General features: G+C 39.9%; 1 protein-coding gene across 2 annotated transcripts in view; it reads left to right on the plus strand.

Moving 5' to 3' along the window:
* The window catches only part of TENM1 (teneurin transmembrane protein 1), a gene marked incomplete at both ends in the record, with an annotated part of 224,038 nt that overhangs the window by 146,956 nt on the left and 53,691 nt on the right, over positions 1–23,391 (plus strand). For both annotated transcript variants that reach the window (XM_084212897.1, XM_084212898.1), the window contains 6 exons: positions 4,193–4,312; positions 6,089–6,350; positions 8,898–9,165; positions 14,494–14,637; positions 19,200–19,449; positions 20,340–20,360. In XM_084212897.1, the coding sequence (XP_084069023.1) occupies positions 4,193–4,312; positions 6,089–6,350; positions 8,898–9,165; positions 14,494–14,637; positions 19,200–19,449; positions 20,340–20,360 (1,065 nt within the window). The remainder of the gene's footprint in view (positions 1–4,192; positions 4,313–6,088; positions 6,351–8,897; positions 9,166–14,493; positions 14,638–19,199; positions 19,450–20,339; positions 20,361–23,391) is intronic.

The following is a 23,391-nucleotide window of genomic DNA, read 5'->3' on the forward strand; positions in this document are numbered from 1 at the left end:
TAAGGGGCAACATGTTTGGAAAACGTTTTATTTTTTGTTATGTCAAAGCTATGTCATATGCATTGGGTTTTTACAAACTCCCACTTAAACTGTGGCATGCTGAAATGCAGATTAGAGACATTCTGGATAAATGAAAATGTACTTCCTTACATCAGGCATGGTTTTAACCTACTGCATGTAGCAGGGTGTAGCAGATTATAATGTTTTTGTCAACTTCTGTTCTCAGGAAGGTTTTTAGCTTGTTTCTTTGCTGAGGTTTTTTTTTTTTTTTGTTGTTGTTGTTTTATTGCATGCTGCTGGCAAGCTATTTGACTCGCTGCAAATTGCCCACAAAAAGGGTCCAGTGTATGGCACTGAATTAATTACCCTTCAATGCTGCTTACAGCAACATTGTCAGCAGGAAGAAACGAATGCACCTCACTAGCCTTCAGCTTCATTTCTCTCATTGAAGATTTTAATCATAAATGTAATACAGTAAATGACATCTTCTGGTAATGTGACACTTGCAAATTCACAAGCTGCTTGACAGAGTTCCATATCTGACCCTAATGTCTCAGCCTGAGGTGCTTATTGGAAACTTAACATGCAAAAATATAGCAGGTAAGTAGCAGCAGAGCAAGGCAGAATGGTGGTAAAATAATAAAATGCTTTACAAGTACCAAAAGAATACATCTGAAATTTAAACTTCTGTTCATATTTTTAATTAGAGATGTCAAACAAACTGACTGACAGCAGAGACCTGAGATCCACAGAGCAGTGAGTTCCTCAGTTGCTCGTGGAATGGCCCATGAAGCACTGACAGAGGAATCCTACTTCTTTTAGGTCACCTGCAACCCGTGGGAATCTCAGCTTTCTCTCAAAAAGCCAACTGCTCCCTCTGGAGTTGCAGATTTAGTACAGCTTGCCAGGGGACTGGGAACATTTTTAATGCATTTGAAAACACTAAGGCAGCTGATCAGGGGCATGTTCTTGCCCAGCTTCACCAAATTAGAAAAGACATCTTTGCACTGACTTTCAAGTTAAAACAACTTGGAAAGCCTTAGGTCTGAGCTTATGCAATCACCACAAATAGGTGGCTGTTGGACAGATAGTACAAGTTATCCCCCCTGAGAAGCAAAGCAGGGCAGTCATTAGAGTGTGGAACAAGTCTTGGAGGCAGAAAGTGCAGTGCATTGAGGAGACATCACGATCTTTAGAGGTTTCTCTGCTCAAATGAAGAGAAGCAGTGAGTGGTAGCAAAGCCTCCAGCTCATCTGGGAAGAGGATGGATGTTGGAGCAAGGAAGCGTGAAGTGGCAGCTGGCTATGAAGGGACATCACTGCAGGGAACATGCCCTAAAAGCTCTGTAAGGGAAGGAACTGAGGTGTTCTGTGAGCAGCAGGGCTGCAGGGAGCCTGCCTCAGCATGCCTGGGGACGTGGGGTCTGCTCTGTGAGCTGCCAGGGCACTGGGAAACAAGGGGGAACGGGCTGCAAGCTGGGGCTCTTGGTCACCTCCTGAGCCTCCTTGGAGACTCATGCTGGTCATGAAGTACCTGAAAAATGTTTTCATAGCTGCAGTAAATGCCAAAATTAAAGCTAATTCTGATCAAATGCTTAGTCAAAGATTTAGTAGGTTCTGGTAATTCAAAAAGAGGCCAGAGAAGACTCTTCAACTCAGAGTAGGTCATAAAGAGACATTAAATAATGAGGACAAATGTAGGAGCACAGAGGCAGGCTTAGAACATATAGCATCCAAGAGATTAGAAAGACAATTCAGCACAGATAAATGTAGAATAATGAAGTTTATGTGTCTTTATCACATACTGTAAATATGTGTGGCTTGTAAAATATGATGAATAAAAAAGGAGAATGGTGAAAGATAAGTCTCTTAATGTTATTTATGAATAATGGGAAGTAAAGTGGATGAGTAAAGGAAAGAAAGACCATGGATGGAGATTTTGATGAGCTTTTATCGTACAAATTTGTGTGCTTGATAAAATATGAGGACAGAGTAGTGTCAGAAGACAGGTCCGTGTGGAATGAACAAACAGGAGTGCAAGAATAATGCAGTTAAAAGTGATTACTCCCAGGGGTCTCACTCTCACACCTAAGTGTGTTGTAAATATATGGAGTGCATTAATAAAGGTATTAGAAAAGAAAATGTGCATCTGTTGATGTTAGAAATACAGGAAAATAACATAAACAAGTATTTTCTGCTCTAAGAAATCAGAGTAATTGGACCTGGCTGTTCTTTTGAGTGAGTCTGTTGAGACAAACAGCAGCTCAATTGCCTTCAGTGGAGCAGCAGATTTTGGGCCACAAATAGGGCCACAACCAATTTACTTCATGTAGGAAACAAAACAGGTGATAAATCAGAACTCTTGTTTTGCATATTAGCAGTAATGCAGCATCTCCCATTCCTCTAGGATTTATCAGCATCTTTTCATGGCCTGGGAGCATGGAATTCCTATTAGCAACTGTGGTGAATGCTATAGTGGCAAAGAGGTTAATTTTTGCCAGTTGTGTTTTCTCAAGTCATAGTCAGATGCGTTTGATGATATCATGGTGATAAATCAGTGTCCTGTTAGTGGCTTGGGAGAATGGGATCTTAAGAAGCATGTCAAATTTTTCAGAAATTTATGTTCTCCAGTTTCTGCATATGATTTCATTGGATCATGGTCAATTAATCTCTCTAGGTATATTTTTTAAATTAATATGTAGACTCCTAAATAATTTTTTTCTGAAGAGCTATTAAGTTTTTTCCTTTAGAGCACATATTCACTGTGCAGTGGATGTGTCTGTTGAGGTTTGCCACAAATTTTCAAGTTGAGAAAGAAACATAACAACGCCTAAATTTATGCTTGTCATTTATATTGAGTAATTAATGCCAGTTTACTTCATAAGTATTGCATTGGTTTTGACCCTAAATGTCTTAATGTTACCAAAAGACTTCTCCATACACTGTTCCAGGAAATAGCTGCAGTGGTATCATGAGTTTCAAAGATCTGGGCTGATTCAGCCAGTGGAGGTGTGGTGTAGCTGACAGCCCGGGGCAAAAATACTGGGAGGAATTTCAGTGGAATGGAGCTGTGTAAGCCCTTAGAAAATCCCACTGGGCCCTAGTCTACATCATAAGAATATTTTATGTCTTTCTTATCCTTAGGAGACCTGATTCCTGCATGTTTCTTTATTCAGATAGGTAAAAGGCTAAAGCTAAGAAAAAGAGTAATTTCTTCACCATTTCTGTGACTAAGGTGAAAGCAATGGTCTGAAAGGACTACAGTGGGAGTTCAAACTGGACAGTAGGAAGAACTTACCATGAGTAGAGCACTCATGCAGAGGCACTGGAATGGGTAACTTGGTGAGCTTATAGAGTTAGACAAGCATCTGTCTGGACTGATGTAAGCATAGTTGATCTAACCCGAGGCAAAGGAATGGACAAGATAAAGTCATGTATTTCCTTTCAGCTCTCATTTTCTATGACTCTGTGATCCTGTTAGCCTCTGATTAGACACACTTAGTAATGAGTTCACTTTCCTGTCCATTGACTTTGATGTCTTCTGCTGTGCTGCCATGTTCCACCCTCTTCACTGGAATCTGAGGATAAAGTGGAAAGTGGGTGCAAGTCCAACACATCCCAGAGGGAATTCAGAAGAGCATCACGTGTGGTGGGGAATTGAGAAAAATGTATGTTACACTTGATTAGGCACCTGTGAATTTACCTGTATAACTTTCTGAAGTTCGGTGCAGCCCGGGTATCTCACTGCTGCCTTATCACATTAGTTCAGCTTTTTTCTAATAGACAGCAATGTGCTATACCTAGCAGCAGAGAATGAGGTTTCATTCTCTCCCTTGACAAACCATCACTCCCTTGAGCTGCAGCAAGCTAAGTCACACGATCAGTGAAACCTTTGCAGTGCCATTCGGTGGCAGAGCAAATAGTACCCTAAAATATGTGAGGAAACATGAACATATTCTCCCTATACCAGCAGTTCATGGGAGTCTGTGTGTCGTCCTCATGTGAGAATGCTTTTTCAAATCAATCTTTTGGGCTTGAATACTTCTCTTCCAAAAATCAGCAGTCACTGATAGCAGAGTGGTTCTGTCTGTCTGGGACCAAAGCACTGCCCAGTTTCTGAAATCAATGAATCAATGGCCCTCTCACCCTCCCTCCTCATGTTTGTGACTTGTTGCCTTCTCCTCCTGTTGCAGACGGGCGTGTGTCATCCGAGGCCAGGTGGTAGCGATCGACGGAACACCTTTGGTCGGAGTGAACGTCAGTTTCCTGCACCACAACGAGTACGGATACACCATCAGCCGGCAGGATGGAAGGTCAGGCTTTCATGTATTACCCTCCACTGGTTTGGGTTTGTGTGGTTAAGGCCATCTGCCAGCTCCTATCCATGCACAGATTTCCATAGGAATCACAGTTCACAGTGTGGCTTGAGGATGACATCTGGCCGCCTGCTCTGGGAGCACAGTCGATTGGAGCTCTTTGTAGTGAAGGGACCAAAGAAGAAAGAGAAGCAAAAAAACCTGAACTGCCACAAAATTACGGTGACATTCAAACTCCTGGAGTCAAAATGTGCCAGCTCAGCTGTAACAGTACCTTCTTGACATTGGAATATTTTCACAAGTCAAGTTTTCCAGGAAATATCCCATCTTCCTGCTTTTTTTTTTTTTGTGGTTAAGTGTGAATCATCTAAGAAGTTTATTGAGGTGTCAGTGAAGTCAAATCCCTTAGTTGATCACCTAAGGCATACAAGGAAAAGTGGGAACAGACTTTTTCCAAAGACAGATGGTTAAATTGCTGTTCCATAACCAGCCCTGGCTTCCCCTTCTTCCCCCCCCTCACAGGTCTGAGTTCACTTCTCAAAGCAGGTGAGGTTTCAATATATTCTATATTGCATTCCAGGGCTGGCCATCCATTTGCAATAGGGTCATGACTTGCTCCTGAACTTCAATTAAGCTCTTAAGGGCAGTTTAAGACTTCATCTTCCTTGGCTGGATTGTGAATTACAAGAAATCTGAAGCTGTTTTCCAGCAGGGAAGAAGTGGTGCAATTTGTCACTGTTTCCACAATTATTTTTTTTTGTTTGGCTCTGCCAATTTATAGAAGTAAGGAGCTTGCATATTTATTTCACCTGGGTTTATTGACTTTCAAATCACACTACTGAAAGTTAGTAATTATCATTTCTCCTTACACTAGCCTGGATAAAGTTGTTGCATTAAAATATGCTACCTGTATTTTGCTGTGAATGTAATCGGTGTCATTTGGGAAATGTGATGAGATATGCATAATTAAGTCTGACTTCTTATCACAGTTTGTTACCATCAAAAACCTCCATAATAGATGCATTCAGTAATACAGAGAGTGAAGTAGCTATTTACATATTACCTTGTGTTGCCTGACTGTGGATGTCAGAAACTCTGGAAATTGAGACTGTACATCATACCTTCTATATCCCACTGTTTTGCAGCCCAGATGTGCCAAAGGTTCTTCACAGTTAGCTCCCAGGGGATCACCCTCCTTGTGTTCAAGAGCTGACTCAGTTCTCAGTGCAATTAATCACCATCTTTCCCAAAAATTTCATATCCTTTGCAGGGAGGTCATATGCTCAGTGTACTCAACCTTTTCCTCCTGCTGCTTTCAGAAGAAGGGAAAGGGTTATGTTAATAGAGCTAAGGCCTAACAGGCTTTAAGCCTTCTTATTCTGGATGCTCTTCCTGTACAGATGATGAGTGGCATCCTTTTTCTGGGACAGGAATGCCTTCTCATGTAAACCAAAGCAACTGGCTTGACACTTGTATTACAGATGGCTCACTGGTATTGATGCTAGTAGATAAATAGAGGGGAGAGAGGCCAGGTAACAGTGAAATTCTGTGCCTTGGTGTTAATGCATACAGGGAGAAAGCACACAGAGGCAGAGCTTCTTTGTGGATACCAAGGTGATACAAGGAATGTACACTTGAATGATTTCACATACTGAACTAAGAGCTGTAATAACGAACGTAAAATTTTTTGTGACACATTGAAAGGTGTGGTAACGTGATGAAAAAAAAAAGAAAAACAAAAAGAAACAAAACTATTTGTTTTCTCTTTTCCAGTTTTGACCTTGTGGCCGTTGGAGGAATCTCTGTCACTCTAGTTTTTGACAGATCTCCTTTCATATCTGAAAAAAGAACGCTTTGGTTGCCTTGGAATAGATTTATCATTGTAGACAAAGTTGTAATGCAAAGAACAGAGTCGGACACACCATCTTGTGACATCAGTAGTTTTATCAGTCCAAATCCAATTGTACTCCCTTCCCCCTTGACAGCATTTGGAGGGTCCTGTCCTGAAAGAGGAACTGTTATTCCAGAACTACAGGTAATGAAAAGACTTCTAAATTAACAGTTTTTTTCTGTTGAAGAACCAGGTTTAGATAATCTTCAAAGACAGTGAGCCAGTAACTGCTGTAATGTCATTCACTTGGCAGAATAGCACTAATGCACATCTATTTAGCCCTGTTTAACAAGATTCTGCTGTCTTTATTCTTTCTTTACTTTTTAATATTTAAAAGTGCTTTATTTCTTACCTTCAGGTAGAAGAAAGTGGGGAATGCTAACATGAATTATTATTGAAATCCTGATTTGTTGGTAGTGAAGCACAAAACCATTGCTAGTTACAGATGAACAGTACAACTTCCCAAACATCATGAGACATGATCCTTTGAGCATTCCTAGGCGTGTTTCATCCATTCACAGCTTTATGTCAGATTCTTGGGTTTTATTACTTTAATTACTTATTACCAAGGTAGAGAGCAATTTTAATATGATCTTTAGGACTTCTTTTTTCATTTCAATGTATTTTTTCTTGACTCTCCCTTTAAGTGTTTAAAGTAATTTCTAATTAACCTTGTAATTAACTGTTCTTTTACTTGGGACTTAAAAGACATTGTGAGAGTCAAGCACACAACAAGCACACAACAAGCACAGGTCATATTAGTGCCCTTAATTTTTAGTATGTTGTTTGAGCAGTTAGATTTTAAATGATATGACCTCTTCTGGGTTCTCTTTTAATTTCACCAAGCAAGCCTGGAAGATACTTTGGAGGGTACCTGTAGCCTCATTAAAAGTGTTGCTCCTTTATTCTACATGTGAGACATCTCTGCTTGAACTGAATTATGTCTAAACACCTCCATAACTGTTATCATGCTTCATCCAGTTGATGGTCATAGCCTTGCTTCCCAGAATGTACTAAGTGAAACTAATGAACATAAATTAGGAATAACTGCTGCACACCAGTAAGAAAAAACTGGGTCACAGTGCTTCACATGAGGTATGCCTTGGTCTTCTTTGAACAGTGGGGTACTCAAAGATGGAGTCTACTCAGAAACCACTCCCCAGTTCTTTCCTTTTTTTTCCTTTTTTTGTCATTGGAGGTTTCTCAGAGTGTTGAGTTTCATTGTATGCTTCTGGGAATTGAACAAAAATTAACTGAGAATAATAGGAGACAGCGATACATTAGCATGTATTAATGCATGAATATTTCTTCCTACTTTTTTATTAAAAATGAAAAGGAATGTCAGATGTATGACAGAGAGGGCAGCTGGGATGTCAGCAGGAAAGAAGGGGAACACTGCAAATCGGGAACAATAAAGGGAGCAGGATTTCCCTGGCAACACTACATTTCATATGTTGAAATGACAAGTGCTGGCAGGCGTCCAGCTGTACTGCAGCAATGCTGTGACAGTGATACTGTTGCAGTGTGTAAATAAAATTGGTTGAAAGTGAAGTAATCTATTGTTAAATAAGGAAAATATAAAAACTGGAAAGTATAAACAAAACAGTTTGTCTTTTTCCAAGCATGATGAATTTAACATTGTGACAGGTTTATTCATTAGTACAGAAATGCACTAACATCATTAACCTTGTTAAGCACAGTCTAGTTTTCAGGTGGCTTTTGAGTGACTGTGGTAGCACCCTCCAAGGAGCCATTCTTGTCTGTTGCCTGTTCTTCCTCACAGTCTGTCCCAGAACAGCTCTTTTCTCTCAGGAGCTAAATCCCTTTTTGTAGCTCCAAGTCCCACATCATTCAAAAGGTCAAGGCCAAATTTCTTTTTTCACCTAACAAGCTCAGAGCCTTTGCAGTCCTTCCTGTAGCTGAGGGCCCATCTCCACTGCAGTGGGAATTGATACCACCCACGGTGGGCATACCCAAGCTTGCTTTAATCCAGGTGGTTCAGACAGCAGCAGTGACAGCAGGGCCCTGGGATTTGAGTGCACTTGCACTCCCTGGGGACTCACCTGTGAGCGAGAGGACTCTGTTGCTCAGGCTGTTTTATCCTCACTGCTGTCTGTCCCCAGTTATCTTGCTAGGTTCCTAATGCTGCTCCTTCATGCACCGTGCCCCTTCTTGCTGGAGCTTGGCCTAACTGCACAGATGGCTAAGCAGGAAGGTTTTTTTTCTTTCTTAACACTCCCCAAGTTAAAGTTATTGTCTCCAAAGCAGGATAGTATCTTAACATCACAATGTATATGATAGAAGGGGTGTGTGTCTATTTAAAAAAAATTTATTGCATTCCAGTTAAGAGCACTATTAAGTAAATCAAGTAACAAAGACAAGATAAAGCTGTACAGCTTGTATGTAAGAATATGTGCACGGATGCAATATTTGCTCCCCAGCAGAGAAAAGCATCAGAGGAAGAGGTTCTTTATCAGACAGACAGCCTGCCAGCCAGTAGGTTGACCAAGCAGTGTCTGATGTTGGACATTGTGTCATGTGCCTGACTTCTGTATTGCTGAAATAAACCCAGTTGTTTCAGTGGTGCTATGTTCACATCATAATTGTGAAACGTAGAACAATTAGCTCGTCTTACCGTTACAGTTTGGCATTTTTCTTGGCTATAGACACAATGATGTGTTTTTTTCCAAGGTGGTCCAAGAGGAAATCGCAATTCCTTCGAGTTTTGTGAAGCTCAGTTATCTCAGCAGTCGGACCCCGGGCTATAAAACTTTGCTGCGCATTATTCTGACACACACCACCATCCCCTCTGGAATGGCCAAAGTCCATCTGATCGTTGCTGTGGAAGGTCGTCTCCTTCAGAAATGGTTTCCTGCTGCAGCCAATTTGGTGTACACGTTTGCCTGGAATAAGACAGACATATATGGCCAGAAGGTTTCTGGTCTGGCTGAGGCAATGGGTATGTAGAATCACCTTGATGTAAGCAGAAGCACTCACATATATCAAGCCAGGAAAATATGGCAGATAAATTTTGTTGCTGCTCCTACATTCTTTTAAATCAAATGCCTCTTTAGCTAAAGTCACTGAAGTGACTTGTATGATTTCCCAGGAACATTTATTTTCTTGTTCTTCCAATGTCATCTTTCTAATTTAATCAATTTGAAAATTCCTTTTTCCCTCAGAGAATGGTTATGTACTAATGGCATTATATTCAGCTGTCTCTGTTTTTGAATGTTACTCTGTATATGACCTTTGGTGTGTCATTGTTTCTGTCATTTTTTGGCTGTGACATTTAAAATGTCGTTTCCGCTTAGGGTTTGCAAAATTCTAACTTTTGGGCATCTTTTCCTACTACATTTCATGTCCCCAATAGTTAAAACTAATTGATTTGTTGTTTAAAGATATTTATCCAAAAATCATCCTGTTTCATAGGCTTTGTTTAGCAAGCAGCACAGGCTGTTCTGAGAACTGCTACAAAAGTGCTGTCTGTGCAAACACATTTTATTTAGCCAGCAGTTTTTTTTCATTAATTTCATGACTTGGTTTTTTTTTTAAGAGCTTTCTATTTTTTAATTTAATTTGATGTTATGTTGTTTAATGGACTAATAGATGCTTTGTATTAGAATTACTTTACAAGCAAATCTTAGTATTGAGAATCAACCCCATTCACTTTGGTAGCAGTTCTGTTTGCTTTTTTTTAGGGCAATAAGAAGCAGCAGCACTGGCAGGTCAGGCTGTCAGGCAGGAGTAGCAGGGGTGACAGAGCTGTGCACCCTCTCAAGGAATATACTTCATTCCACATATGGAAATGCTGTTTTGAGGGACACCAGGAGCTTCCTTCAGGGTCTGCTGTGTTGTCCATGCAGGCGGAGTGCAGATGCAGAAGGTGCCAGCCAGGCTCTGCAGCTCCCAGGGCCTCTGGTGTGTGGCAGTGCTGCTGTGTGCTCCCAGACAGGTGCTCCGGGAGGTGGCTCTGTGGGGAGGCAGTGGGAAAAAGGAGCATTTTAGCATTTTCCTTGGCATTTCTTCCCTGAGGATGATGCAGGCTTAGACAGGCAGGGATGTCCATGATGGGCTGTGAGACCAAGCTGTGCAGTGTGATTCCTGCAGTGCAATATGCTAAGGAAAGGGTCAGATGAAGGTTTTCCCAGAGCTGTGGTCCTGCTGTCTCCTTGACCCCACACAACACGAGCTGCTGCCTGCAGGGACAGTCCCACGTTCTGTCCTTACCCATGGGCCACCTCTCACATTCATCTGATCATGAAATGAGCCAGATCAGGAACAAATTCAGCTGAAAACTGAAGCAGCCAGGGAATAAGTGATACATTTTTGGCTTCATTAGTTTCCTGATCTGCTATAAATGCTCATGCAGAAGCTGAGGTCTTCTCATTCCAGCTCTAGCTCACACACTGCCTTGGCCTAAAGGAGTCCACCCTTGGGTGCAAGATGTGCAGAACTGCTGCATCATCTCTCCTGTGTGAAACTGATCTTTCACTTCTGGCTCACATCTGCAGAAGGCTGATCTCCCCCAGCTTTTTCCTGGGGTCATTCAGGCGCTGGCACTGCCACCAAGGTTGTGAACATCCCAGGTGTGGTGTGTGGCAAGGGGCAGCAGTGCCTTCTGAGCCTCTTGAGATACAAGAGACCCTGTGAGGGGGCACATCCAGACTTGTCCCACTGCTGGTACCAGTTCCTTTTGGTTTTGCAGCGAGGGAAGGCATCAGGTGAGTTGTTAGCACATATTTGTGCAAATCCAGAAATAAAAAAATATTCCAGCTTGCCCTTGGGCACTGCCAGGTGGGTCACAGGTGCCACCTGGGGCTTTCCTCAGCACAGCTACCTGAGCCCTGTGTCCAGAGGCTGTCACTGGCTCATGTTTGAGAGGGAGCAGTTGACTGCACTGCTCCCACTGCACCATCTAAGAATCCTCTAATGATTGGGAAGTCCAGTACATATCCAGACTTTAAAACATTTTAATTCAAATACATAGCATCTCATGAAATGATACTGTAGTAAATTTCCCAAATTAGGAGTAGATGAGCTTCATGTGTTTAAATATGAATAAAGCTTACACAATAGTGCTGGGTAACAACTATTAAATTATTTAATTGGTGCTTAATTTTTTTTCTTTTTCTTAAAGTTGGGTTAATTATGCTTCTTTCAAAATAGAAGCAAAAATCTTGATATTTTAAGTGCATTACTCGCATGCTTTGTTAGATTCCAATAAAGCTTTATTTAATTTGACACACTGTAGTTACTCAGGGACCTTTATCTGCATGCATTATATGAATTTTTGTCAAAATAATTTCTTCTGCCAGTATATTACCAATATTTAATAATGCATTCTGTTCAGTTTTCATTTTAATTAAATTAAATTGGAGCAGGTTGAAGTCCTAGAACTCAGGATTATAACCATCTGCTTTTGGTTTTCTAAATACTATAAACATCTATATTTTTCTTTGGGGTTATTGACAGGACTGATCACAGAACCAGTTACAGAAAACAAGACTTTCTGAGCATATTTCCACCATGCAAATGGTTGTGTTTAAACTTGATGGAGAAATGTTTGCTGGCATGTGTCCAGTCCCCAAGCTCCTCACAAGAGGCCATTTTCTCAGAGTAACAACTGAGATGACAAAGCAGCATTTTTTGTTCTGAATAAACAAGCATCATGCGAATGTTGACACACAAAACTTCGGGGGTAAAATCTATGTCCCCTTGTGATCTAACACAGGAAAAGGATTTCAGTCCAATCCTCAGTAAATGCTCCTGTGAACTCCATACAGATTCATGCAAATCCCTGCATCCCACACAGCAGCACTGAGGGGTCTGCAGGGATGAACTCCCTTGGGGATAGGCACAAATGAGCTCTCCAGCAGCCCTGCCTGGTGCTGTGGTTGGGTACATTTTATTCATTGTCCAAAGAAGATGGATGCAGATAAGTACAAATATTTCAGGGCAGATTGAAACTGAGGTTACTGTCCTGGTTAATTGTGTCTTTTATGTCTCAAGCCCTTAAGCTGTAGGTATGGCCCTGGTTATTCTTAACAGTTGTATGAAAAGAATTGGGTTTTGATACAGATGATCAGTAGATATTTTGAAATCCATTTTGAGACATTACTTGCTGACTCTTAAAATCTAAAGCCATAGTTGCTCAAGTTCACATTTATACAATGAAATCTCAGTCACCTCTGAAAAGTGCTATAAATTAATTGGATCAGAATAAACACCCCCCAATGAGGGTAAGCTGACCAAGATTTTAATTTCACTTACAAAATTACATTTCTCAGAACCTGTGGCTAACAAAATACTTCTCACGTGGCACTGTATCCATCCTACTGACTTTACCAGTGTTATCCTTTGCATGTAAAATGACTGATTGGAAGTTTTCATGGGTGTAACACCAGGACTTCCAGTTAGATGGATCAGGAGACCCTGCTCTAGGATCACACAGATATTTCTTTTTGGAGCACAGAGCATAGGTGTCTTTCATAAACATGGGTAAATTCACATGGAAACCTGGTTGTAGTCACACACAAAGTGAGTGTAGTCCATGTGTCTCTCACTGATGAGAGGGGACAAAATGACAGCTGTGCACAGTAAGAGAGCAGGGAACAGTGACCTTCTAAGAAAGGGGGTGGTGTAACCCCTGGGGAGTATTTGGCAGCTCAGAAACGTCAGCTGTAGGCAGGGAATACTGAGCTTTACAGAGTTAGCCCCAGTGGGTCCATGGGCCCAGATTCCAGGCTCTGGGAATGGCTGTGCCTCCCTTGCCCAGCTCTCAGCACGGTCCCCCAGCAGCTGATAAATGAATGTCCTGTGGGTCCCTGATGGGGCCCTGAGCCAGGCTGAGGGGCTGTGTTGAAGGGCACACTTAGCTGACCTGGCATTGAACATGTTAAGCACAGGACTGGAGGAAAGATTTTCATGTGTAGGTGGCAAATGTGAGGCTGCTTCAGAGGAAAAGTCTGCCCTTTATCTTCTGTGTGCATTAACACCTAGAAAATCGTGTGCTCAGTTCCTGAGCCCTTCTGACTCATGCCAGCACAGGATGTGGCTGCTCTGCGAATTCCCTGCCCTTTCTTGGGCTCCCAGCTCAGGGTGGGACCCAGAAGCTTTGCTGGTGTTGGTTGTAAGAGCTCCTGTAACAGAAGATTTGGACAAAGTGGCTGCTGGACCCTCAAACTGAAACCTGTAATGTTTGAAACGTGCCATATTTACAGTACTCCAGAAAATGTGATTTTTACAGGTCAGAGTTCAGCTACAAAAACAGGTTCTTTCTGCTGAAGTGGTGAAGGAACTCTAGATCTGTTACTGTAAGGAACAGCTTTCAGTTTGCCATAAAACATTTATCTTAGCAACAGAAGTGTTCCCTCTTAGAGCTGGTCAAAATATTTTGATTGTATACAGTAAGGGAATTTAGGTGGTATTAAAACTATTTATGGTTTAAGTAAAGTATACATAAGGCTGTTGCATAGAAAAAGTGAAAAGAAACTATTTTAAATGTTTCTTTTTTTTTTTAATTTTGTATCTTAAAATCTTTTTTTAAACATTTCTATTTTGGAAAGGTTGAACTATTTCAGTATTTCCTTGGTCAAATTATGGAATTTGGTGTCAAAAAATTAATCTTCCTTTATTAATAGGTTTCACTGAAATCTAGTAGAGTTAGACATAAATAATTTTTTTGCAAGTTTGGTATGTTAGAGATATCAAAAATTTTGAAGGTTTTTTTTTGTTTTATGGACACTAAAGGAAAAGAATTTTAATCAATTTGAGTTCCCAAGACCCACCATCCTCATGGAAATTCAAGATTTTTCACTGGGTATTTTGGTAATATGCAAGCCTGTTAAGATAAATGTGTAATTCTAGAAATGTTCAGCTTGTCAATCCGTTTCTGCCTAACTATAATTTTTACAGTCTGCAAACAAATTAAAACCAATTTGTTTTAGCATGGATTCTTTTCTATTTAAGCTGTTATTCAGGTAATTAGCAGAAATGCAATAAACAATCAAGTCAGGAGTCATTGGAGGAGATTTATAATCTTATGAAATCCATAACTGATACCACAGACAATTTTCTGCTTTGAAGCAGTAGTAACTATAGCTGTAATAACATAATAATCTCTTAAAACCCTTTTTTCAAAAAAATACCATACAATAGCAATCAGACAGAGGAAAATTAGTGGCATCATTATTTGACAGATGAATATCAAAACCTGGAATGCAAAAGTGCCTAGCAGTCACAGAGGAAAAGGTAGACTGAGAGATCTTTAATTATTTGTTTGCAGTGTCGGTGGGATATGAATATGAAACATGTCCTGATTTTATTCTGTGGGAGAAGAGAACAGTAATCCTTCAAGGCTTTGAAATGGATGCTTCAAATCTGGGTGGCTGGTCTATAAACAAACACCATGTATTAAATCCACAAAGTGGTAAGTCCCTCCTTTATTAACTGCCCACGCAGAAGGAGAATACAAATTTTAAAGGAATTAATTGCTCAGGTTTTAAGTGTTACACTTCCTAATGTGTAATCCTCTTTGAATGTGCACCCTCATGTATTGAGAGCTGAACTGTAAATGCCATCTGAAAGGATATTTTGAATGTTCTGGCTCCCAGGGTTTAGACATTAATATCACTGACTCTTGCAGTTGTTAACACATTGTGGTCGTTCAGATGGGAAAAGGGCAAACTAATTTGGGTTCATTCTCACCCAGCTGGTGTAGAAGTGCCACATTTCAGGTCAGCCTGTAGTGTGTTACATTCCCAGAGAAGTGTCTACACCCCTAATTCATCCTATGAGTGCCACCAGTTTGTAGCAACACAGCCCCAGGCAGACAAACCCTGCTCGATCACAGAGCAGCACTTCCAGTCCCACTCTGCCAGTCCACTGTGCAGATTCTGTGGCTGCCCACTCTGTGGAGAAGCACAGTAAGTCACTCCTCAGTACAAGCAATCCAACACACTTCAAAGCATTAGTAAAAATTAACTCTAAATGCCTTTGGTGTCATAACATTAACCCTGCAGAGATATTCTTCAGGCATGGAGGCTTGAATATTTTTTTTCCCAGTGCTTTTATTTTACACCTGGGGAGGTTTCTTTTCCTCTATGACCATCTATGATCAGGAACTAGTGGGATTAAATTATTAAAACAATACTTGTAGATAAATTATGGTAACTATATATGGTTTTGCCAATAAACAGATATCTCGTCCAGGAGAAGAGGTCATATTTTAGCACTTATAAGTCAACAGAGTATTGGATTCAGAAAAGTTCTCTCAATTTGCTCCAGCTGAGAGTCAGTCCAATAAAATCTATTCCCATCTGCAAGTTTCTGTTGATGAAGATGCATGCACAGATGTATGGCTCTCAAGTTTTACAAGTTCTGTTGCTGAATGCACAGCTACAGTATAAATATTCCAAATACAAAAGGTCAAATTTAGTTTGTAAATTATCTGGATTTCTGTTTTGATTTAAAATAGTTTGACATTTTAAACAGCAGTTCTTTCATTCCCTGTCTTATTGGTTTGTATAGATTGTCTCTTTTAAATGCCAGCTATTGACATTTAACAAAGAGAAATCTGACCTCAGTCAGCTGAGCCCCCAACTGTGAGTCCCATAGTCTGCTCCTTAGTGCCAATTTACCACTTGCATAGTTTAATTTCAAGACTAAATTGCTGGCAGCAGCTCTAATTTATATGACTATCTGATAACTGCAGTGGTTACTACTACAATTCACCCTGTAGGCACTAACATGTTCTGAGATTTTGTAAAGTACACAATTATAATCCAAGCTGGGCTAAGCCATTGCTCTCCTGAGCACGAGGAGTGTGGTGACAAATTGCTTCCTGTCCCCATCTCAGCTGTGTGGCTGTCAGTGCCTGAGCTGTCAGCCCCAAGCCACCTCCTCTCAGTCAGCTGGGCTGTGCCCACTGCAGGGATGGGGAATCTGCAGCTCCTTGCCCCTGCTCCTCTGTGCTGGACACCATCAAGGCTGGGAAAGCTGCCAAACACCTTCACCCATCACCTGCAGACACAGGAGGGGTGGAGAGGGCATAAGGACATCAGAAATCCAGGGTCTCTTCTGTTTGCAGTTTGCATGTGAGAGCATCTCCAGCGAGGTGGCAGAGGATGCTCAGGGATGTGTCAGAGGTTCCTCAGGACTGTTCCAGGTGGGTGCTTTGGGCACCCACACCTGGCTCTTGTACAACAGCTGGAAAAGCAGCTAAGGGCAGAAAAACAATTACTGTAACAAATCTACCTACCAGAGCAGCCTGTAGTTTATATTAAAGCAACAAAACAAAATAATGAACTGTGGTAACCAAAAGGATAAAAATAACAAGTGGATTTCTGGTCTTACCTAGAAACAAGTGAACTGCACTTCCATTTCAGATATAAAATATGGGCTTTAAATAAGGACAAGAATATGATTCAAACTAGAATTATGTATTTTAGACTTATCTCCATGCCACCATGACAGATATGAAAAGCATTGAGTAGCCTGCTTGAGTATGAATATATTAAGATTTTTCACTTTTTAATTAAAGCATCTCCTCTGTATGTATGAAGAACTGCTCTTTTTAGAAGGATGAAACTTTTATGATTTTGAAACACTGCCTCTGGATTAACTACAGAAACATCATTGGAATGTAACATTCTCCACTGCAAATTGCAATTTTATTTTCAAACTAAAAGTAGAAGCACTTTGCTTGATTTACTAGTCCTGAAGAGTTTATATCTAACTTCAGCTGTTAGTCCTGCTTGCCCAGCAGGTCTACTACTGTGTGCAACATTGCTGCTCAGAGCCAGGGTGGATACACTTCTTTCCCTCCTCATGAAGGTTGCTCATTTTTGAGAAGTTACAAAATAAACTGAGTTACAAGAAATAGATGCAGTTTTACAGACTTGCCATTCATAGTAATGTGGAAGTACATGTACTGACATGCAGAAACCTTAGCAAGTGAAAACTCTGTTCTACTGCCAGATGTAAGGATTTACAAAAAGAAAGAAAAAAAAAAATTCTGCCTGACTCTAGCAGAATTGATGTGAAATACCAAATATTGTTCCAATGTGGCTGTCACTGGATGATCAGTTTTTTTAAATGTATGCAGTTTTGCATCAGTCTGGCTGTTAGGTTAACAAAGGATCACATCCTGTTCTCAGCTATACTCTGCTCTTTTCCCACTTTCTTTTCCTCACCAATTTGGAGGTTTGATGACTTCTAATTTGTGACATGATTAGAGTTTAATGTTTTCTGGTACCAAGGTTTTTGTCAGCTTGGAAGATCATCAGAACATTTCTCATAATCAAGAAGAAAACAGATACCTTAAATATTAGTCCTACACTGAGGTCTTTTAAAGACACCTGTATCTCATGAATACAAATGAATGTGCTATTAACCAATTTTTCACAATGTTATTTGAATTAATTTTTTTTTTTTCTGATGGGAAAGTGGGCTGATTCCATTTTTATTTATCTGGGGCAAGAAGGAGTGGTTTTAGAGGGACTTTATGCCTTAAGGTAATTTCAACCCCAGTGCAGCAGAGCAGCAACTGAAATTAAAGCAGCAGCTTGAAAGCCTGATATTAAGTATACACTTAAATTTATTGACAGCAAAACATATTCTCCAGAACCCTAATTATTTACTGGCATTTGTAAGAGAATGTTGAAAGATTACCTTAACATTGTCATTTCGGGCAAAGGGCAGCATCTTCATTTCATAGTATTTTTATCCACTGCATAAGAGAGAATATTGCCACTTGTTTTACTGGAATATTTCCAGGATCTTTTTTTTTTTAAGCCATCATTCAAACAAATCTGTGCATTCTTTCCTCTATTGTTCATAGATTTTTTTTTTAATATAATTCCCTTCAAAATAGCTGTGGCAACATTCAGTAATTTTCAAGATGAATTTTCTCTTCAGATTTACCTGAAAGTCACAAAAAATAGTTTAAATAGGAGTTGGTAGAGACGATACATAAATACATTTTCTGCATTTTGGGAAAACTCAGACATGTCTCAACATGTACTTCCTGCAGTGTCTAGAATATTCTCATTTCCCAGCACGAGTCCTCCAGAAAGTAAATTCCCTTGGGTTTGTTCCTTTAATAGAACCAATGTTCTGATGAAGTACTGGGCCTTTCAAGGGAAATAAGAAATTTTGGACTAGGATCTAAGAGTACCTATCTTCTGTTTGCAGTGGCCAAATTCTTGAAATAACATGTTGTTTCAAAGATACTTCATAAATATATTACCCCATTGTTACTTAAAATAAACACTATAGCTGCCAGCTTGAGAAAATACATCTTTGTACTAGTTCTGGTGTCACCAGCCTAGTAATTGGGAAGACTTTAAACAGTGTATGCTGCAGAGCAGTGCTAGAATAAACTGTTCTAGCCCTTATGGCAGAAGGTAGGATATTGCTGGGAAGACACTCACTGGTGCCTCACAATTGCTCCTTGACTCTTAACTTGGCTTTGCTGCACTTGGCACCATTTTATATACCATGAAGGACTCACAGTTGAATTTGAATATTGATTTTGTACTGCCACTCGGTGCTCTTTTGTGAAAAATGCATAGTGGTCCTGCTATTAATCTCCTTTAATTAAATATTCAAACTGCCTAAGAAATTCCTCTGCTACCTAATAAAAATTTATTAATAAAATGAATATTAAAGCAGTAATCCCCAAGAAATCAGATAGCACTGCAATTAGCAGTCAATTTGTTAGAGCATTAACCAACCATGAGTTTTCCTCCTGATGTTGGCTGTAAAATAGCCAGTAGCCACTGCTGAACAAAATGGTGACAGTGAAGCTTGGGATGAACAAAATTGGAAAAGATTAGTGGAACCCTGTGACAGTCTTTAAAATATCAGATGTCTGTTGCTATTTTGGTCATCTGGTTTTCTAGAGGATTTTGTAATCCAAAACTGCAGAATAGTTTAAATGCCACACATTTGCTTATTTTGTCTCTGTTTTCTTCCCTCCCCTCCCTTTAGGAATTGTGCACAAAGGAAATGGGGAAAACATGTTCATTTCCCAGCAGCCTCCAGTCATCTCCACTGTGATGGGCAATGGGCACCAGAGGAGTGTCTCTTGCTCCAACTGCAATGGGCTTGCCCTCAACAGCAAACTCTTTGCCCCAGTTGCACTTGCTTCTGGGCCTGATGGAAGTGTCTATATTGGGGATTTCAATTATGTCAGACGGATCTTCCCCTCTGGAAATTCCATTGGTATATTAGAATTAAGGTAAAAAAATATAATAGGCTTTCTCTGATCAGTGTGCCTAATCCTGGTGTGATATGCCTGTGAAAACTAGGGTGAGCTTTCATCCCTGGGGCCTTGATGAAATAGCCACATGTAGTTGCTTTGTGGCCATGTGTGTCATCAACTACCAAACCATCTTACCAGAAAACTTACACTTACTTGTAGTCATCAGTTAAATAGGATATTTTAAGTGGCCTGTAGAATAGGTCTTGCATAATGAATTTCTTTAAATTGCAGAATTAATAAAGCTGATTTTTCTTCCTGGGAGGTTTTCCATACATTTTCTCCAATAGTTAAAATATACCACGATGCATATTTTTGAAGAAAGCTGCATAATTCCACGGCAAACATGCAGAGTATCATGTCAAGTCACAGCACTGGGCCTAAAGCTTACCCTGTTAACAGTTAATGCACTTACTCTGTTCCTCATGCAGCAGAGGATGGGGCTCAGTCTGAGCAGGCAGGAGCAAACCTGGCATCACAGACAGGCCAGAGGCTGAGCCTGGGCTGCCCTTAATGACTCCCCTGTAATTATCACCCCAGCTTCCCTTTCCCTTTGAGGGACACAGGGGAGGGCAGGAAAGATTTTGGACATTAATACATTAAATTATTCTTATTTAACATCCACCTAGCTAACATTGCTGGTGATGATTCTGTGTGCTGATTGTTCAGAATTAACTTGGCAATGTATGGGCAGTTTCCTCAAACAGGAAACAGTTTGAGAGAAAGAAATACCAAGTAAGAGGATAAACAGTATTTTGTTAGTGGGATACAGGTCTGTGAGCAGTCAGGCAAAGAGCACAGTTCTGTCAGGGACTAACATTCTTTGTCTTTCTCTTTCCTTTTAAACCTGAACCAATCTGCCTTTCCAGGAATAGAGACACAAGACACAGGTGAGTAAAATGTAATAACTGGTATGTGAACCACATTTGAGGAGACAGTCCTACAAAAGTCCTTTTAAAAGTCAGGATATAGAGAAACACTCTGAATTTAATAAATATAAAAGACAATAAATACAAATGTTAATCAAATTCACCTTTATAGTTCAGAAAGTTTGATTTGTTCTCATTAAAGGAGTAAAATCTCCTTCTAAAAATCAGTTTGCTGATCACCAAGAAGAGATGGACAGGTTTAAACCTGAGCACTGAGAGTACATTTCATAGCTGTCATACCCATTTCACATGGTGTTTGACTGATCACAGATATAGCCATCCAAGGAAACAAGAGCTTTAGCTACTAAAAAAAAACAGTTTAAAAGGCTACAGAAACACACTCTACTCTAGTGGACTGTGCTTCAGTGTTCTGGGGTACCATGAGCTTTAAAACCTGCCAGTTACACAGTGCACAGCAGAGCCCAGAACTGAAGATGCTGTGTCAAAGCTCAGTCCTTGCTGCTCCAGCTAAAGACAAAGCAAGTGGCTTTCCCCCTTTCCAGCTGGCATTTTAGCATTGCAATTTAGGGATTTCTTTAAAGGAATGAGCGTTGCACATTCGGCTTCTGCGACAGACGGCGAGGGAGTCGGTTCCAACAGTCCAGCTGCAGAAGTGATGCTGCATGCTAGAAAGAGGCAGCAGGGCACTCTGTCTCCTTAGAAATAAACTTTTTAGCCTTCCACTACTTAAATGAGATAAATAAACCAGCACTAGAACAGTATAAAGCAGTAACTGCATGGCATAGTAGGGAGCAGAGTGTGGACTGAGCTGTGTTTACAGCATGAGACTATTGGTTGGAATTGCTCACTTGAGCCACAGGACTGCCATTGAATACTATAAATTATTTACCAAATTATGTCACATCTCATATATTTTACAATTAAAACTTAAAAAGGAAGAATAATTCCTAGTTGGTAAGTACAGGGTTCCATTTTTTAACTGAAGGGTTGTTTCCACTTGCTTTAAACTGACCAGTATGTTTGTAAACTAAATTTCTCTATAATGCATTAGAAACATAAATCAGCTTTTACATTTAGAGCTTTCTTTCATAAAGCAGATTTTTTCTTTTAAATACCTGTTCACTAGTACTAGTTTCTTGAGATGATCTTCAACCTTAATTAATTATGACAATATTCAAGTACTCCAGCCCTATTAATTACAATAATAATGTCTCTGTCACTGTTCTGTCCAAGCAAATTTTGTAGAAAATAAGAGGAAATCACTTGAAGTTAATGTAGTCTTTGAGGTGATAGGGGAGTACTCAACAATCCCACTGTGTGCCATTCTCTTGAGGCTGTAAAGGTCGTAGTCATGGTGGAAAATTATAGAATGCTCAAAGAAACATGTAGAAGCAGCAGGTAAAAGATGACTCCTGACAATCCAGGAAAAGGCTTCAAAATCCAGCTCCTCTACACAACTTTTAGCTCCAAAAGAATTCTTTTTACCATGTGAAAAAGACAATACTCTGTAAAAAGGGAGAGTTTGGCAACCAATAAACAGAAAATGCCACTGATCTTATTTTTGGTGTTTACAAACACCTTATCCCATTTGTTTTTCTTGTCATCAGGATTTTAATAAGCTATAGCAAAGCTTTTTAACTGTTAAAAAAGGAAACTAAACTTCAAGAAAAGTACAGAGAAAAATTTAGTACAGAACAGTACTGCAAAGATTAATTTAAAATCCTTGTTACTTCATATAGTTTTCAAAATGCTAATTTAAATCAGCTCAGATTTATATCTGATTACAATCTTCTGCAAAAATAGCACGTTTTTTTAATTGTGTTTCATTTTTTACTAGTACTCTTTAAGCATTTTAGTATGCAAGGCTTTAAGCATAAACATGAAGAGTTTTCTAACAGCTGGTCTATTAAATCTAACGACAAGGATGACAGAAAATGTGTCTACAAGGAGAATATAGAATGACCCCTGGTTCTCTGCAGTTTCTGCATACTGAACAACATGTTTATTTAAAATCTAGAATTCTCCTTGCAACTTTTTTCATAGAAATGCTTTATTTAAAAGTCATCATTTGGCTGGCCAGTCACTCCTGACCTCAATCCAGAGAGCAAAAATGATTCTTGATATTTTCAACAAACAAATTTTATAGTGGTGATACCTTGACACTAATTGCTTTTAGCTCATCCTCTTACTCATCTTTCATCATTCCACTGCCCTCTCATTCCCTGTGGTTTCTAGGACTGGGTTTCACATCTGTTCCCCAGCTCTGGGAATATCACTGAGCACTGTCAAACCCACCACAAACACAACTGGCCCAGGTGAGAGGAGGAACTCCCTTCACAACTTTGTTGCAGCAATCTTAAGTATTAGTTAATTGTACCAATATTAATAAAATATCTCCTAAAAATATAAGAAAGGGGGGATATTTTTTGGAATTTCTTTAATCTAACTGGGCATATAGAACCCAGCCACTTTTCAGAAACCTCCTCCTCCTCCCCCTTAGAGAAACACAGTAGTTGTTAAAAATATTGTCTGAGCACCTCAACTCTCAGCCTGTGCCTCTCTCCCACCATTTCAGGAACCAAATGTGTGATTTAAAGGCCCTCTCTCTGGGTTTTTAGTTAGGCCCTACTGCAGGCTCAGGACATGGTGTGCCATGTGCTTAAAAAATTTCTTCTAACTGGAAATTAATTTTGCACTGAAGAAGAAACTTAGTCTTACTAGATAATAAGATGCAGCTCGGTTTTCAGATTAGAATTTATGATCCCCACCATTTAATTAACATATGTAAATATTTTTTTAAATAACATTTTATAATCTCAATAAGGCAGTGACAGTGCATGAATTATGGTGCATTAATTCATCCCTGGTTGCACTGACAGTACTTGGCCTTCTGCCTTGCTCCTGACAATAGAGTCTGCATGAATTAAGGCACCATATTTCACACCTTCATATTTCCTAAGGTTTAGAAACAGATAAAAATAACCAAGAGTGGGTATTTGCGCCCATCCAGAACAGCCTGTGATTCACTTTG

This window comes from Fringilla coelebs (genome assembly GCF_963513975.1).
Source record: "Fringilla coelebs genome assembly, chromosome: 11".
NCBI classification, from domain to species: Eukaryota; Metazoa; Chordata; class Aves; order Passeriformes; family Fringillidae; genus Fringilla; species Fringilla coelebs.